Source organism: Alosa alosa, chromosome 2, assembly GCF_017589495.1.
Source record: "Alosa alosa isolate M-15738 ecotype Scorff River chromosome 2, AALO_Geno_1.1, whole genome shotgun sequence".
Taxonomy (NCBI): Eukaryota; Metazoa; Chordata; class Actinopteri; order Clupeiformes; family Clupeidae; genus Alosa; species Alosa alosa.
In genome coordinates this window covers 22,348,865-22,366,807 of record NC_063190.1, presented here as the reverse complement: position 1 = coordinate 22,366,807, position 17,943 = coordinate 22,348,865, and the positions used below count along the sequence as shown (strand labels likewise).

The 17,943-nt window shown below is 47.7% G+C and overlaps 1 protein-coding gene across 1 annotated transcript in view; it reads left to right on the top strand.

Annotated features, from left to right (window-relative positions):
• cxadr (CXADR Ig-like cell adhesion molecule) overlaps positions 1-17,943 on the top strand; it is a 51,956-nt gene that overhangs the window by 23,432 nt on the left and 10,581 nt on the right. Inside the window, exons 2-3 of the mRNA XM_048237298.1 lie at positions 7,937-8,106; positions 14,793-14,997. Coding sequence (XP_048093255.1) covers positions 7,937-8,106; positions 14,793-14,997 — 375 coding nt within the window. The remainder of the gene's footprint in view (positions 1-7,936; positions 8,107-14,792; positions 14,998-17,943) is intronic.

Sequence of the window (17,943 nt, the reverse complement as noted above, 5' to 3'; positions counted from 1 at the left end):
ACGCGCACACACACACACAGTCAGTGACCTATTCCCTATACACAGTCTCTCTCTCACACACACACACACACACACACACACACACACACACACACACACACACACACACACACATAATCTGCTCTCTCCCTCTCAGCATTCATTTACTCATCCCCTGCCCTCGCTCCACTCATTAGTATTCCTCTATCTAAATGATGAAAGCATGGGGCACGGAGCATTCGGACTCATTGAAAGTGACTGTGTCCGCCACACTGACTGACCCCAGTAATTGAGGAACTGTAGGACCCCCCCCCCACACACACACACACACACACACCTCAGTCCGCAGTCTCTCATGTTGTTGTGTTGTTGAACAATCATCAGCAGCATATTTCATCATTCAGTGTTGATTTATGGGAGTTTTGAGCCTGTAGAGCTGTGATTGGTGAATGTGTCTGATGCTAACAGTGAATTGCGATACAAATACAATGCAGTAGCCGTAACCGTACATGTCAGGTGAGTTATCGCCCTCAGGCATGAATTATGACCTCATGAAACCTTGGTAACCATTGTGTGTTCATGACAACCAATCCATGCCTTCTAGCGGCGCCGATGGCTGTTGGACATTAGACATTATCTTAAGCTGTTTCATAGAGAGGAAAATGATGCTTAGTGTCAAGAATTTCTGCTAAAATCCCCTTAAAGGCCAAGCCGTGTCCTCATTTGTATCTGTCCCCTCTACCTCTCCCTTCCTTCTGCCTCTCTCTTCCCTCAGTCTTTCTCTCTTTCTAACATGTCTTTTGTTTGTTCTCTCTCGCTCTCTCTGATACAAACAATGCATCCATAACTGTTCATGTTCTTATTGCGACAAATGGGATTGGGATTGCAGGGGATTTGTGTTTTTGAGTGCACACACACACACACTCACACACTGCACGCACGTGTGCATATGTCAGCCGTACTGCTCCATCTCTTAAAATCTGCCAGATCTATGAATCCAGCCTTGGCCTCTTTAACTTAGCTGCCAGCAGTGCATTATTGAACTCGACACACACTCTCCCCCCCGGTCAATGGCGGTGCAAGACAGTGCATTAACGAACCGTCAAGCCCTTATCCACATCGGAGAGGGGGTTCATTTGCCTCCTGACAGGATCCCCAGTCTGCCACATTTCTCTTTTTTTGAGGAGAAAAGAGGAAAGTGGAGGAAGACGTGGCATGTGCAGTGTTGCTGCGCCATGCGTGCCAGCGTGCTCCCCACCCCCCTAGAGCGGCGCAGAGCTGCCACCAAGACTCCCTCTGAAAGGCTCCTCGTCTCTGCCAGCTTTGTCAGAGGAGCGTGATGCTCCGTTACTGACAGATCCCTAAATAACTCCTCTTTTCAGGCTTTTTCTCTCTCTCTCTTTCCCCCTCTCTCTCTCTCTCTCTCTCTGTCTCTCCCTCTCTCTGTCTCTCCCTCTCTCCCTTTGCTTGTTCTAATAAAAGCATTTCCCAAACAGCAGAGAAAGAGAGAGAGAGAGAGAGAGAGCAATGATGAGAGGAAGAGAATCAGGAAATGTTCTCTGATTTAGCACCATTGGATGCTCCCTTCCTGCTTCCTCGAATGAGACTTAATTACGATGCCGGCGTTCACCGGCACCGCTGAAACAGACTGGCACTTTTAATATGCACCAATCGGGGGCTTTTCAAATGTTTCCTGTCTTTTCATTTCTTTTCTTTTTACTGCTCCTTGTTCAGTTACACTATTTTTTTTCCCCCCTTGCTTAACGACCGCTGTCATCTGTGGAATAAAACCTTGACCTTAAAGGGACCAATGACTGTATATAGAGTCAATGAAAGGGCCAGTAAATATTTAGGCTAGCAACTGGACTCTTTTTCAACGAACACATGTTGATTAATATGGTATCTTACATGCACGCAGACAACACATACATGCTTGCACACACACACACAGACACACACACAGACACACAGTATACTGTCCTACTTTGTGTGATCATTATTCTTTCAGGACATTACACAGTGGCTGGTGTTCTCTGGCTATCCCTCTGTGTGTGTGTGTGTGTGTGTGTGTGTGTGTGTGTTATTTTATGTGAGGGTCAAAGTGCAAGCAGTAAAGAAGCTTATCCCTCTCCGACCACGCACACACCCCATGTGGTGGAAGTGAAAAGGCCAGCCCAGGGCACTCAGGTTGGGGTTCAGAGGGACTCTGCTGACTGCTTCACTCCCCTGCTTACAGTCATGGACCTCCTCTCCACCTCATCCTCCATCCTGGGGCTCATTCAGAAACCATGGCCTCATCCAACATGTCTCCTCTTCAGAGTAGTGGGCTACAGAGTTAGTTTAGTGTTGACTGTGCTGGCACATGGGTGTGGAGGTGTGACTTTGAAAAGTTTGGTTTCGACCTTCAGTGGGTTGCAGCTGATATGGTTTCATCGAGTAGCCTATTTAGCATTGAGGCTCTCTAGGAATGCTGGTAGCCTGTGGATCTTAACGGGGCCAAACTGTTGGAAGCCCCACCCCACCCCACCCTAATAACAGCTGAGAGTGCATTATGATAGACACCCCATCCTCCCTTGCCCTTTCTCTTCACTGCCTGCCTTTCTTTATCTCTGCTTAGCCCCCCCCCCCCCTGCACTGCTTCAGACTTTCTATCTGAGCTATATACCCCCCTCATTTTTTTCCCCTGTCTCTCTCTCTCTCTCTCTCTCTCTCTCTCTCTCCACCCCTCTGCCCCCGCCCCCCCTAAGTGCCATCCCTGCATTCTCTGTGGGATCTGTTGCCAGGAGACAGAATTCTCTAGCTATTGTGTGGATACAAAGGGTAGGCTTGCTGGCTGGGTGGTGGTGGTGGTGGTGGGGTGTTCTACATCACCCACCGTGGAGAGAGTTGGGGACTCTGGGGAGATGGGGGAGGTGGAAGCTAAAGAAGTGAGAAGGCTGACCCAAAGCCATACATACACACACACCAGACACACAGAGATTTTCTGTCGCTGGTCAGGGGGGTGAGGGGTTGTTCGAGGCTTAGATTGGCCAGATTAGCACCCCTGGTGGACTGGCCATCTGAGTCATATCCCAGAGTGCCGAGTCAGGACTAACTCGGGGTCTGGAGGTTCAGAGCCGCTCTTCCATGCACTGGTTGGAGCCTGCACCTGCCTACCGTTGTCTGAGGCATCGTCCTCTCCCCACTCCAATCCCAGCTATTCCTCAGTGTCTCCTCAGCGTCTGCTATTTTTCTGCAGTTTGGTCATTATACCAAATGTGCTGTTGTCCTTTTTATGGATGCACCACACACACAGACAGAGACACACTGACACACACACACACACACCGACGGACACACACACTTGTTAATCATCATAATTGTCATCTTTCCTAAGGCTGTAATAATGGGTTTTCTTATCATCATCTTGGAAGCCATTACTGAGTCTTGCTGCCCTCATTGTGTGTGTGCGTGCGCATGCAAGTGCACATCATTATCGCCAGATTGAAGTCCTGCATGTATAACCTGTGATTATTCATGCCCGTACCACTGCTAAATTACAGCTCTAACTCTTAAGCTAATTAATCTCTGCCAAGTTCCTATTCAGTGTCCAATCAATGGTAGCATACCTCTTTTTTTTTACCCAACTTAATGTAATTAGCTAGTGCAATTCTAATCTATAACTATGGAATATTGATTAATTAAAATGAACACAACCATATGGCAGTAAATTATTTATTTTTACCCTAATTTTGTTCTTCTGTGCTGCGCTGTTACAACTACAAGCAGAAATTGTGAGAATGTTCCAAATGTGCCAATTGTGTGAACTGTGTTATCCTTTTTCATATGAGTCTTATTTCATCACCATAATAGGTTTCATTTTATAGAGTAAGCATTTTTATCGAGCCCATAATCTCCTAGCCAGCCTTGCTACACACACACACACACACACAGAGGGGCATAATCCATTCTGCCATGTAATTATTAAAATGGTAGATCTATTGAACATCTCCCGTGCTGTAATTCACTTTGTATAAAAGGATGGCCATCTGGGTATAATGTGTTTTTTTTTCTCCGCCTGAAACCTGTGTACGTGTGTGTCTTTGTGTGAGCACTTTTTAGTTTGTTTTATGGAAGAATGCCAGAGTAGAGTCAGGAATGCTTTCAGTGTCCTTGACCATCCAGAGTAAATGGAGAGTTCTTCATGTTGTTGAAAATTGGTACATTGTGCATTTTGGCATGATGTGTAGGAGAGGCAGAGGTGTGTGTGTGTGTGTGTGTGTGTGTGTGTGTGTGTGTGTGTGTGTATGTATTGTGTGTGTGTGTGGACTACACGAGGGAGTTAGTCTCTGCCCTGGAGAGACGTCGAATTCCTGAGCTCCGTTGGGTAATATCGTCCAGGGAGAGGGGAAAAGATAATGGCACAGTTAAATTCCAGACGTCTGACAGAATCTCCTAATCACTTTCTACACGCTACCAGAGCTCCGAGGGGAAAACACGGCCATGAGATGGGAGTTTAGAGAGAAAAAAGGAAATGAGAGAGAGAGAGAGAGTGCAAAAGAAGGAGAGAGAACCTGAGTGACAGACACAGAGAAAGATAAGCATGCATGAAATGGAAGCGGAGCGTGTCAAAGAAAAGAAATCAGAAAATGATGGACAGATAGAGGAAGACTGGCAGAGGGAAAGAAAGGAAAAGCGGTTGAAACTTTGGGCGCGACGCGGCGGCGAACTGGGCGGGCGAAGAGAGGAAGGAGAGAAAGAGAAGGAGGAAACAAGAGAGGAGGAGGCAGAGGAGGAGGCAAGAGAGGAAGGAGAGAGAGAGGAAGAGAGGGAGGAGAGAAAGAGAGGAAGGAGAGCAAGAGAGGAAGGAGAGAGGAAGGAGAAGAGGAAGGAGAGCAAGAGAGGAAGGAGGCAGAGAGGAAGGAGAGGAAGGAGAGCAAGAGGAAGGAGAGCAAGAGAGGAAGGAGAGCAAGAGGAGAGCAAGAGAGGAGGAGAGCAAGAGAGGAAGGAGAGGAAGGAGAGAGGAAGGAGAGGAAGGAGAGCAAGAGAGGAAGGAGGAAGGAGGCAAGAGAGGAAGGAGGCAAGAGGAAGGAGAGAAAGAGGAAGGAGAGCAAGAGGAAGGAGAAAGAGGGGAAGGAGAGAAAGAGGAAGGAGGAAGCAAGAGAGGAAGGAGAGCAAGAGAGGAAGGAGAACAGAAAAAGAAGGAAAGAAAGAAACAAAGAAGGAAGAGGAAGGAAGGAGAGCAAGAGGAGGGGCAAAATGTGTGAAACCAGGGGCCCTAAGTAATGACCTCAATGCTCAGTGGGTACCCGTCTCCCATGGCAATGTGGGCCCAAGTAACTGAAACAGTAGATTATAGCTCATCAGATGTGATAAGGGTGATTGAAAAGCGGCGATGAAGCGGATTGAAGCTGACAGAACTACAAGCCCTCGGCTCAACATGTCTCTCCAGGCTCTCGGGACTCGCCGAATCCATCCACATTAAATCCACCCTTCCCTCAACCCTCAGCCCTCGACAAAAGCACAGTGCCCTGATGAACTCAGCTCAACCTGTAGAGCATGCAGGCATGCCCTCACGTACTGCGTAGTTCTAGATTCCTATAGAGGTTTCGGATTGGGGTTTATGTCTTTGGAATGTTCAACTCAAACTTGTGTTGTTGCTCATTTGCAGATTTAGCAGACGCCTTTGGCTTAAAGGGCTTTTCTTTATTTCCCACATTACGTGTGATGAGTTATACTACAGGAATCGCATACAGAGCCATGAGCCATGGCAGAGTGTGATCTTATTGTTTCACACTGACTGCACACACACACACACACTATATAGTCCAGTGATGAGACAGAGGAAACAGAAATGGAATATGATCACTCAGCTGACTCTCATGAGAACTGATGGGTGTAAAACCGGCACAACTGGTTTCCCCAGAGTTTCCGTCGAGCATTGTTCCGATGCCTGCGTGCCTGCGTCACCACACTGAAACTCCACTCCGCCTATTCACCAAACCGGCCTTTCCTCCTCCTCATCTGTGGCTGCAGTTTCTGTGACCGAGAGTGCGGTGGCCCTGTCCCCTGCACAAATTATATTCTGATGAGCCCAGCCATCCATTTCCCGCTTTCTCTCTTTCACTTTCTCTCTCTCTCACTCTCGCTCGCTCGCTTTCTCTCCCCCTCATCCCTCTCTTTTCTGTCTCACTCACTCATTCTGCATTCCCCAACTCCCCAAACTCAACCCCTCATTTAGCCACCTCGACCCTCCAGTTTGATTTGTGTCCAAAGTGGGCTAATGACTTGTAAAGTGTGTTCTTGGCAAGACGTGTGTCAGTGAGTGTACTGCTGGCAACGCTGGATTGTGTGTGTGTGTGTGTATCTGTCTGTTTGTGTGTGTGTGTGTGTTTGTTTGTTTGTTTGTGTGTGTGTCTATGGCTTCTCTCCAGACTCCAGCCCGCTGCCAGTCTGAGTGTGAGCCGTGAGCTCCGGGAGCTGGGGCCCATTCCTCATTCCTCTCTCTCTTCCAGGAGATCCCAAATGGGCCCATTCCTCATTCCTCTCTCTCTTCCAGGAGATCCCAAATGGGCCCATTCCTCATTCCTCTCTCTCTTGGACCCCCAAATGGGCCCATTCACTCTCCTCTTGATCCCAAATGGGCCCATTCTCTCTCTTCAGGAGATCCCCAAAATGGGCCATTCCTCATTCTCTCTTCAGGAGACCCCAAATGGGCCCATTCCTCATTCCTCTCTCTCTTCCAGGAGATCCCAAATGGGCCCATCATGGTGCCCCTGTGGTTTTGTGGAGGCTTCACGTTTGCCTGTATTGTTCAGCTCCACCAACTAGCTTTGGGATTACATGCGCGCAAACTATTTGGATTTTGTATGTTTGGTGTTGAGCAAGATTGCAGCGTTTTATGAATAGTAGAACAGGAAGATAATTAACTAGCCGTTTCCTTTCTTGCATTTAATCATTGTTGAAGCTATATTGAGCTGTATGAACAGTGTGCCGCATCGAAAATAAATTTAGTCGCCATCTGTCCTTAGAAAATGGAAATAAGGGGAAAATCGGAGAAAAGGAAACCGTTTTCCTTGAGAATAAGTCCAAATGCCAATTCCGTGGTCCGTCATTCAAAGGCAGAGCTGAATTGATTAAATTCTGCCGCCTGTGCTGTAAGGAAAAGGCATTGTCCTGGGGATTTTAATATGAAACGACAGCACGTGATGAGGAGTCTTGGACACGGCTCCTGCCAGCGGCTTAATGTGGTGCGGAGTGGAGATGTCACCAGTAAATTATGAGCATTCCAAGAATAGAAGAATCATCGAGGATGTTCCGGAGGAATGAGGTCACAATGGTTTCGTGTTTACATGGCAACCTACAGCTTTCCGCCGCACTGAAATTCTACATTTTTATCCATTCAGGCCTCGTTGATTCTGTCTGGGGTGAAATGGAATGGGTGTGAATGATCTTTTATGCAGTTGCTGACTGCAAAATAAATAGAAACCACCTTCCATCTTAATAAGGATAAATTAAAGCTTAATAAGGATAAATTAAAGCTGCCTGCTCTCGTAAATAGCATAGATAAAATTGCTTTCATTTAGTTCCAGCGAAGGGGGGGAAGAAGCTGTGAGGGGGGTCGGTTTGTTTACTCATAAATGCTGAATAGCCTGAGCCCATACGTCTTAGATGAAAAAGAAGACAGGATTTTAAAAACGAAGCAGCATTAAGTATTGATTTTAAACAAACTTCAGAACCGTGGCCCAACTTGGAATGAGCTCTCGGCTGCTGTTGCGCACAGGCCCAGTCCATTGTTTTGATAAATGACGTCTACTTCACCTAGATTTATCTGTCCCAGGCTCCCACCTCTCCACACGACTTAGTGTTGCTCTTCTTTGAATCAGGCACCCGAGATGGGCTTAGTTTTCTTTTATTAAGGATACAGAGAGTATCATTTTGAGCGTTGTTGTTGTTGTTGTTGTGTCTCTCCCTGTAGGGTCTAGCCATGGCCTGGAGATCATCTCGGCAGGCCCCAGCACTGTGGAGAAGGCCAGTGGCGATAGCGTGAAGCTCGACTGCCAGTTCACATTGGCCCCCGAGGACTCGGGCTCGCTGGACATCGAGTGGAGCCTCCAGCCCTCAGACACCCAGGACGAGGAGAAAGTGGTGAGTATCATTTTGTGTGTGTGTGTGTGTCTGTTTGCGTGCATGCATGTTTGTGTGTGTGTGTTGTGGTTGCTAACTGTTATGAGAGTGTTGTATCTTTGTTTGGATCTTACGAGGAGGTACTCAAAACCCAATGATTAATGCTTACGCTAGTTAATGCTACGCTAGTGCTTTATTTGTTTCAAGCATGCAAGCAAACAAGAATGCAAAACTGGTCTGACTGCTTCAAGTCATGCACACAACCTGTCCTGCCAAAGGTCACCATTTCCTGTTGCTCGGTTACAGTCATATTTGTGCCTAAATTACTGCAGAAAGCCCCTACTATCCTTCTTTCAGTTTCATTCTACATTCACACGTCCTATTATCCTCAGCTTTTAGTATAATCCAACCTATAATCCAGCCATATATAATATACCACAAGCATATTTTGCTTAAATGAGGGGAAAAAAATACGATTTATGAACCAGTGTGTGAGCACATACCTTTATGAAGTTATTACCTTAATGGTCCTCAGATTTTCCAGTGTTTGTTCCAGGCTGGCAGGGCTGGGAGGCATATTTTGGATGATTACTTGTGATGTGGCTCCAGCAGTAGTTTGGTGGTTGTGTAGAAGCCCTCCCCCCCTCCGATCCAACACACACACACACACACACACACACACACACACACCACAAACCAGAACACACAGACACACACACACACACACAAATCCTGTTACGAGGCTTCACACAGGCCTGGATGGCATGACGACAGAGCTAGTTAATGTTTTACACGCATGTAGCTTTGTTTTGAGGCCCAATAAACTCGCCTACATTTGGCACTGTGTGTGGCATACAGTGTACCTGGGCCTGAGCTTTACATGGAAAACATGTAGAATGTTTATAATGCCGACTAGGTGAAGGGCGTGTGTGTGTGTGTGTGTGTGTGTGTGTGTGTGTGTGTGTGTGTGTGTGTGTGTATGTGCCTTTGTGAATGTGAATCCTTTAATGTGATTTACCTGCTGTTGCTCTCTGTAGTGGTCTTCCATCCTTTTTAGAGCAAGACAGGGAGAGAAAGAGATTTAGGGTCTGTGAGCCTGCACTCACACACTCACAACACTTGGGCTCTTAGAAACACATACACATACTCACACACACACACACTCACTCACACACAGACATTCTCCTTTTAACCTTCAGACACACACTCTCACACACACACACACACACACACACACACACACACACACACTATCCTCGGAACCATCTTCTGTGCTGCGATGTCGTTAACACACGCACCCCACCACTGGTGCAGGTAGGTGACGGGAGCATGGTGTTTAGCCCGGGGCGCTGATTTGACACAGAAAATGGAGCTCCCCGGCCCCCTCACGCCTTCAGCTGCCTGCTCGTTCGGTCTCGCTGGGATCAGCCCCACTGCCCCTGACCACCCACCGGCAGCAGCAGCAGCAGCAGCAGCACTACCATCACCTGCACCGGGGGCTGCTGCTGCTCTTTGGGTCGCCCCAGAATTGGGTCAGCCCTCCCCTGGGCAGCCTGCACCCTCCTCCACTCACTGCACGCTCCAGCAGAGTGCTGCCCGAGCCCAAGAAGCTAGGCCTTCCAGAACAGACCACACCAAATCACTCTAAATCACCCCCCAACCCAACCCAACCCAGCGTCCAACTCCTTCATCTCAGAATGTTTTTATTGAGTTTGTCTGTGAGTGAGTGAGTGAGTGAGTGAGTTTGACCCAGTTTCTAGATTTATAATGGGAAGAACTTGTGATTAATTTGAAGGGGGGGGTTGTATTGTTTTTCTGCCTTTAAACAAAAAGACGGCTGGCATTGAGGTGTGGGTGGGTGTGCTACAGTTCCTGAGGAATGCATTAGACATCATTTCACTGTACCGCACCAGCGACTCGGAGAGATTAAACAAAGTCATCATCACAGTTTTGTCTGTGTGTTTACCACTGCTTACCCGTGGAGTTATTTATTGTTTTTATTTATCCTTTATTTTACCAGGAATATCTCATTGAGATACAATATCTCTACTCTTTTCAATGGAGTCCTGGTCAAGATGGCAGCAAAAAAAATCACTTACAAATACAGACAGGCAACATTAAACATCAGTGTTTCCTCTATATTGATTTGGTAGTGGCGGCCCCCCACGGTTTAATTTTCTTCCCCCACGGTATCAGAAATGGGGCAGACGTACAATAGTCGCAGTTGCCTTTCAAAATTCATTGTGCAGACCTGTTGTAGATTCTCCAAATATACAGCTCAATCACAACTGAAAATAATGCCTCATTGTGTGTGAATAGAGGTGAATACATATAATTGTTTGTGTTGCAGCGAAGTGTCAGTTGTCAATGGGGGCGGGGTGGATGGGGGGGGGGGTTCGGACAGGCCTGCCCCCACTGCTTAAAAAAATCCTAGAGGAAACACTGAAACATATACAGACCAAAACACAGAGAACACTAAAACTCAGAATAGACTCAGAGACATAAGGACAACAAAGGCTGAAATAAGTTATGAAAGAAAAGCAGAAAAATAAACAAGAGTTGATGTCTCCCTATAATGGATGTTAATTTGCAAGCTGCCATCCTGAGCTCCTCTCTACAGTACGTCCATCAGCAGCAGTGTAAGTGGGCAGCTCAGGCAGTTGTCCTGAGTAGGTTGTGTGTGTGTGTGTGTGTGTGTGTGTGTGTGTGTGTGTGTACTTAAGAGTATTCTGGGACGAAGGTCCTGGGGCCTTTTGGCCTCGTCTGCACTCCCGGCGACCATGCGGTCATTCCCCATCCCCGAGCATCCTGGGTAATTGCGGTGGCGGCGGTCCAGCTGGGCCGTCTGATTGACAGAGCCCTCCAGACTGGATTAGTGAGAGGGAGGCTGAGAAGAAAAGAGAAGGGTGGCCACTTGCTCTCCTTTAATCTCCCCTGCTCTTATCTCCACAGCCCCCTCCTCATCTCTTCGCTCCAGCTCAGCTCAGGCCCCCTCTCGATCAACAGGTCCAGCGCTTTTAGAGCTCAGACACAGTCTCAAGGCAGAGATGCACTGATTGTGTTTACATGAGTGGCGTGTTCTTACAGTGATGTGAGCGACTGGCTGAAAATGTGAACTGGTTATTGAGATCAGAAAATGTTGAGGAGCAGTGGGGGAAAAAAATGCAAGGTCGTTGTTGTTGTTGTTGTTGTGATAGTGATAGTGATAGGTTGTTAGCGTCTCTTTGTGGGCTGTCAGACTGAGTCGGGAGAGTAGTTCATTTGGGTCTTTGCGGAGCCAAGCTGATTGTTTACTGAAGCACTCTCCACATTCCTTTGTGTGTCTGGCTGCCTTTGTGTGGTTGCAATGCCTCCGATGTATGTATGCCAGAGACAATGGGAAGCGCCTTGAATGCAGAAACCCAATTTTAGATCATTGTCTTCTTCCCTCTGAATGTGGCCCTCTTTTGGGGGACAGTGGAGCGTGACTGATGCTCGCTCTGTTTTTTTGCCGTACTGGTGATTAGGTCAGAGATTCCATACATGCATGCCCAGTTCGTCGCCCCCCCATCCTGTCGAGGGCATCTGTGTTAGCATTGGCTAGAGGTGGAGGGGCCGCAGTGGGGGCACTGGGTGGGGTCGCCTGCACGTACACTAGCCTCCCAAATCACCACGGGTCACACAGAATGACTGCAGCTAACCAGCTGCGCTATGGCTGAAGTGTTAAAAATAAAGCTCACGTATTGAGTACAGATTCCTGGTGCCTTAATAGTGATTTGTGTAGGGATTTATCAGATTTCCAATCCCCTGTTCAATACCTTGCCTTGTGCTGGCCTGCTGGGTGTAGCCATATAGCATGCTAAATATGATTGTGTGTGTGTGTGTGTTGTGGAATGTCAGCTGTGGAATGACCATATCTGTGTGTGAGTATTCATCAGATTTCCAATTCCTAGTCCAATACCCAGCGATGGCCTCCTAACCTCCCAAGTGTAATATCCTTCCAGTTCAGAGGGAAGGGGGTGGCGGTGCGTTGGCCAGGAAATCATATCGCACCAGAATGAAAATAAAAAAAGAGTTTCTCATTGAGCATCGATTTTATGTTCGGTGTGCTTTTACAACCGCGGCCAGACGGGTTCGCTGTTAATCATCACAGTAATAGTTTGTAGTCGACGTTAATCATCACAGTAATAGTTTGTACAGTCAACAGTTAGATGTTCATTTCATGCTTGGTGTGCCCGGCGAAGTGAACTTGATGAGGCGGCGGCGGTGTGCCTGTGTCTTTGGGATGAGCAGGTGGAGGTGAAGGTGCAGTCCGTGCTGCTCTGGAGATGGAGGTGTGTGGAGGTAGGCAGGGGACAGCCGGACAGATCGACTGTGGATGTTCCAGAGCAGCCAGGTGACTCACCATGGATTTGCATATCAAATGAAGCTCCGCACTCCCAGCTGCATGTTTGTCACCAGTGTGTGTGTGTGCGGTCTCGTGACTTCAGCCAATGACCTCACCTTTTTAAATGCCCACGTGTAGGCTGCTTGGGCCTAAAGACCCCCTCTTTGGGCCTTAGCCGTTCGCCTCAGGTAGATTTTTATAAGGAAGGCAGAGTGTTCCCACATCAAGACTAATCAAAATCACATGCAGCCACGGCAGGGAAAAAGAAGGAACAGAAAAAGGGAGGGGGAAAAGGAGAAAGACGGGGGGGGGGGGCATTCTGAAGTGAGCATGCACGATGCACGACTACCCCGCTGTGTTGGGCGGCAGGCCGCTCTCACAGGTGGGGCTGACTCAGCCCTGCTGGCCACGGGGAGGGCAAGGGGTGGGGGTGCGTTGCGGACCTCGGCTCGGTCAGCGCTCCTCTGCTCCCCCTCCTCTCTCCTGAAGGCCTGTCCGCAGGTCCCTGTGGCTCACTCTGCCCACCGAGTGGAGTCGGCATGTCATGTGTGCTGCTGTGAGCCAGTCCCACTGGAACAGAACGCAAGTAAAGTTACTTCTCCACCGTGCTGTCTGGGCCGGGGGGACCAGGAACCCCCTGACCTCAGCACAAGTAGCCCAGTCTACTTCAGGGGCTTTACAGGGCCTTAATCGTGTGTGTGTGTGTGTGTGTGTGTGTGGTAATGTTTTCTTTGTCTGATGTCATGTTGTCATTGTGTGTGTGTGTGTGTGTGTGTGTGTGTCTTTTAATGTATGTGTTTAAATATTGAATGTTTGAATTGTTCCCGTTCAATATTTAGATGAGTGCAATAGCTCTCTGTATTCTGGTACGCATATACATGAACTTGTGTGTTTTTGCATGTGAAACTTGCATGCATGCAAATATGTCTGCCATGGTGTGTGTGTGTGTCTTATATGTGGGAATAGGAGTTTTGTGGGAGTGTGTGACTGCCTGTCTGTCTTTAGCTCCAGGCTGTTCAATTTCCTCTCTCTCCCGCGTTCTCATTTCTGACTGCCTTCCCCCAGTGCGGGGAATCCAGCTGAAGTCCGCTAATATGGCTCTGTCCAGGGGGCACAGGTGGCGCGCATTAGACAAACATGCTCCGTGCTTAATATGGACAAGGCGTCCACTCATCTTAACAGCCAACCTTTTAACTTGTCCTAGAGGACACTCACCTTTGTTTTGTGTAAAGTTATTCTGCTCTCTGTCTCTCTCTGTCTCCTTGTGTGGATTCTGTGTTCTTGTATCTTGGTCTCCTTGTCACACTGTATGTCTCTCTCTCCCAACCCCCTGTGTTTCTCTGATGTGTTCATTAGAATTCCACTTTCACAATTGTCTTGTTTTTCCCCCTGTGTTTACCATGCTCATCTCTCTAGCACCCGTGTGTGTGTGTGTGTGTGTGTGTGTGTGTGTGTGTGTGTGTGTGTGTGTGTGAGTGAGAGAAACGTCAGAGAGACTGCGTGAGGCCACATCTTTATCGCCCTGGTTATTGAGAGCGCACGCCTCCTGGAGTGTATGTGTTTGCTCGGCATCTTTGCTTTGCTGTGTTTTGGCACTGCTGAGTTTTGCACACACAATTTAAGCGAGAGTTTAAGTGGAGTAATACCCACTTATGCTTTGAAGGTCTGTGTGTGTGCGTGTAAGAGGGAGAGAGGGGAAGTGAAACTAAGAGGCAGAGAGTCTGTAGGCCATAAGCATATAGATACAGCTGAGGTTGAGGCCTGGGCATCCTCAGAGCCCGGGGAAGAATTCTGGTATTTAGCTTTTGTGTGTGTGTGTGTGTGTGTGTGTGCGCGTGTACACCTTGGGCTGAGTATGGTGTTGACACAGCAGGTGTTGATTTGGCTCAACAGAAGCCCTTTGTTTGTCTCGCTGCGTGAAAAGGGCACGCATGCCTGGCCCTCTGAAGGCCGTGGCGGAGATAAGAGAGGGGCCGCACGATTGCTCCGTCTCCTGCATAAAGGCCAGAGAATTCGCTTAGAGACGTCTGACCTTTTCCGACCCCGGCCTCATGTCTGAAGATTCCCCACCACTACCTCCGACCATCACGTTTTGCTCGAGTAGCTAACCAACCAAACCCTTTCCTCAGCTTGTTTTCTTTATCTCCACTATTATGGTTGACTTAATAATAGTTCTTTAAGTATTACTATTGCAGTATATGCAGTTACCAAACAAAACCCTAAGCCACAATGGGTTTTTGTTCTTTGTGGTACCCAGATTGTTAAATTCGTACTTTTCTAAACCGCAATACTGACACTTCCTCATTTCCTTCTTTGACTTTCTCTCTTTTGTTACCGATAGGTCATCCTCTACTCTGGCGACCGGGCATATGAGAACTACTACGCTCCTCTGAAGGACCGTGTCCACTTCAACTCCATGGACCCCAAAAACGGCGATGCCTCCATCAACCTGCTGTCACTCAAGTCGGCCGACACAGGCACATACCAGTGCAAGGTGAAGAAGGTGCCAGGCATCCGCAGCCGGAAAGTGATACTGCGAGTGATGGGTGAGTTTGGATGTTGGAGCCTCTGAAGAGACTGATTGGTGTAGGGCGGAGGCCAGTGGTCAGGGAGAGCCAGTGGTCTGGGATCTTTCTAATGCACAGGGAATGAATGAACCCTTTGTTTGTATCGGAGGGAAGTTGTCTTGCACTGTGGACAGTGGTCATTTTCATAAACCACAGAAAACTTCCTCATACATTACCCATACAAAAAATCATCAATCATCCAAGAAAATGTGGTTAAGGAATCAGACCGAGTTGTCCTCAATCTTGTCATGGTCTAACCTAATCTGACAACAGAGGATGTCCTGAAACTGCAGTGACCACCACACTGATATGAGTGTCGGCCATATCACTGTAACTACACACGTCAGGCCCCGCGATCTCTAGGACATGGTTGCTCTTTTTCTCCCCACAATTGCACATTCCCATCTGAACACCAGAAGCCAGCACATTCCGAGTAAGAATTGTTGTGGCTAGAGAGAATAGTGGTCGCAACATTGCAATTTGGAAGCTTCTTCAAATTAATTTCGATGTTACGGTCGCATTAAGGACCGATAATTGCCCGCTGTTCCCACTAGTCTCCCCAGTTATTTCCCATCTGCTTCTCAGCTCCAGGGCAACATGTATTTTTAGAGATATATTTGGTGACAAAATCCATCCAAAAATCTATTTTTTAAATGTGTGATAGGCCATTGTAGTTTTTCCAAGGCTAGTCTGCTGGCTGTTGGGTAGTTATGATTAAGTCATCATGCCTGAAAAGAAGCCCATGTTCTTCCAAAAATCAACATTTCCTTTGTGTGTGTGTGTGTGTGTGTGTGTTTGAAATCAACGTCATGAACGTAACTCTTCTTTGACCTAAAACCTGCATTCTGAGTTCGAGAGCCTGCCAGAAAAGTATGGTCCTCAAACATAAGTTTTGAATCTGCTTACCCTGCGCACAGCCTGATTGTAGGTGCTAATGAGGGATTGTCATTGAGCGTCTGGGTTTTCCTTTAGTATTCTCTGTTGTCAGCTCAAATCGGAGGATTTCTCTGTGAAAACAGTGCAGTCTCTTAGAAGTCAGTCTTCATTTGCTAATCAACATAATCCCCAGATCAAACGCTTTCATTTAAGACATGCTTCATGTAAATAAGAGGCAGGAGATTAAATGTTTGGCTCCGTTGCTTACTCAGAAGCAGTTAGGCAGGGATTCATTTCTAATACTTTTTTTCCCCCCTACACAAACAAAAGCATCCTCACCTGGCCCAAAAAGTCCCTGTCAAAATGATTTCTGTGGAATAGTACAGAAGAGAAATTGCAAGTACACACCCGCACACTGCTTTTTTTTAATTAGCTGTCAGACCTGTGTGCCACCATGGACCATTTCCTGAAACTGGGCTCTCATATGAGCATAACTCGCCTTTGCATACAGAGACAATACAGAAACAGGGCGACTGGTATCTGTTTGCTGACGCAGGAAAAGGAGTGACGCTGGCCAGCGAAACAAACGCGCTCCTGAAAGTACAGTATGTGTGCTCAACTAAGTAAGCAATGGTAGGCGTTTCCCAAGAGATCAGATACAGTGTTCTCAAATAGCGTGTGTGTGTGTGTCCTCTGTACACTTCACTGCAGTATTGAGAGTGCTATGTGTGGCTTTGTCTTTGAGGTAAGATACAGGGCTTTGAGTTCTCACTGCCATGACATTTGAAAGTCTGGATGTCAATCCTCCAAAATCCTGTCCTACATATCCACTTAAGTGTCCGTTACTACTGTGTGTGTGTGTGTGTGTGTGTGTGTGAATGTGAAAAGCGTGCGTGCCTGCTATACTGTATGTGAATGGTGTACGGACTGGTTAGCCACTCATCCTGAATAATTGGAGGCATTATCCTTCAGTCCCGTCTCCAGCCTGAAGGGTTGACACTGAATTAAGTGTTATTTATTGCCGCCCTCACCGGCCCCGCCGTGCCATAGGGAGTCGTTTTCCAGGGGTCAGATTTAATTGTCGCGTGTAATCTGGCCGTGGGATAGGTGCTATCAATTATGAAGCATATTTCAGCAGCTTAATGAAGAGTGAGTGTGTGTGTGAGAGAGAGGGGGGGGGGGGGGGGGAGTGATGTCAAGGAGGACGAGATGAAGGGGGGAGGAGGGAGAGGAGAGTAGACGAGGAGACGAGATGGGAAAAGCGATAACCATGGAGAGAGTCTGTGTGAAGGAGATGCAGACAGATGGGGAGAGAGGGAGACAGACAGAGGCTGGGATAGAAGAGGTGGAAACAAGAGCACCTCAAACAGGCTCTGTTACATGGAGAGGATCCAGTGAAACCACTTCATGCACAACACCCAGCGGTCAGCAGAATTATGATACGTGATACACACTGTAGATGAGGGCTAGAATAGAGTTCAGATTCAAAGCAAAAAGGGAAATAAAAACACTCTCGACTCTGAGGTTGAACTGAGGCAGCAGTGGTGATGGCTTTGCATGGGTCATTGGAACCAGTGAACTCACTGCACTTTTGCCATTTTTTCCTTTCGCTGTCTGGACAGCCCAGCAGCAGTGTGACGAATATGTAAAATCCAGACTCCAGCCTGAATTTCTTTTTTCTTTTTCTTTTTTTTTTGTTCTCTTGCGGCACAGCAGCCCCTGTCGCTGGATCAGCCTCTGGTCCAACAGTCTGGCATGGGTCCATGCCAGATTAGGGCTCGAGCTGATCTGGAGTCAGCTGTTATTGAGACAGGAGATGGGCAGGGATGGGTAGCTAGGTTTGTTCTGAGGTCAGAGATGGCTGCTGTTCAAGTGAGTGTGTTATGTGTTTGACTTTTAAGTATCTGCACTGTGTGGTGCTGTTAAAGTGAGTGTGTGTGTGATGTGAATATATGCATGTGTATGTAAGGTGTGTTTTGCTCTTAAAGTGGTGTGTGTGTGTATGTGTGTGTGTGTGTGTGTGTGTGTGCGCGCGTGTGTGTGCGCTGC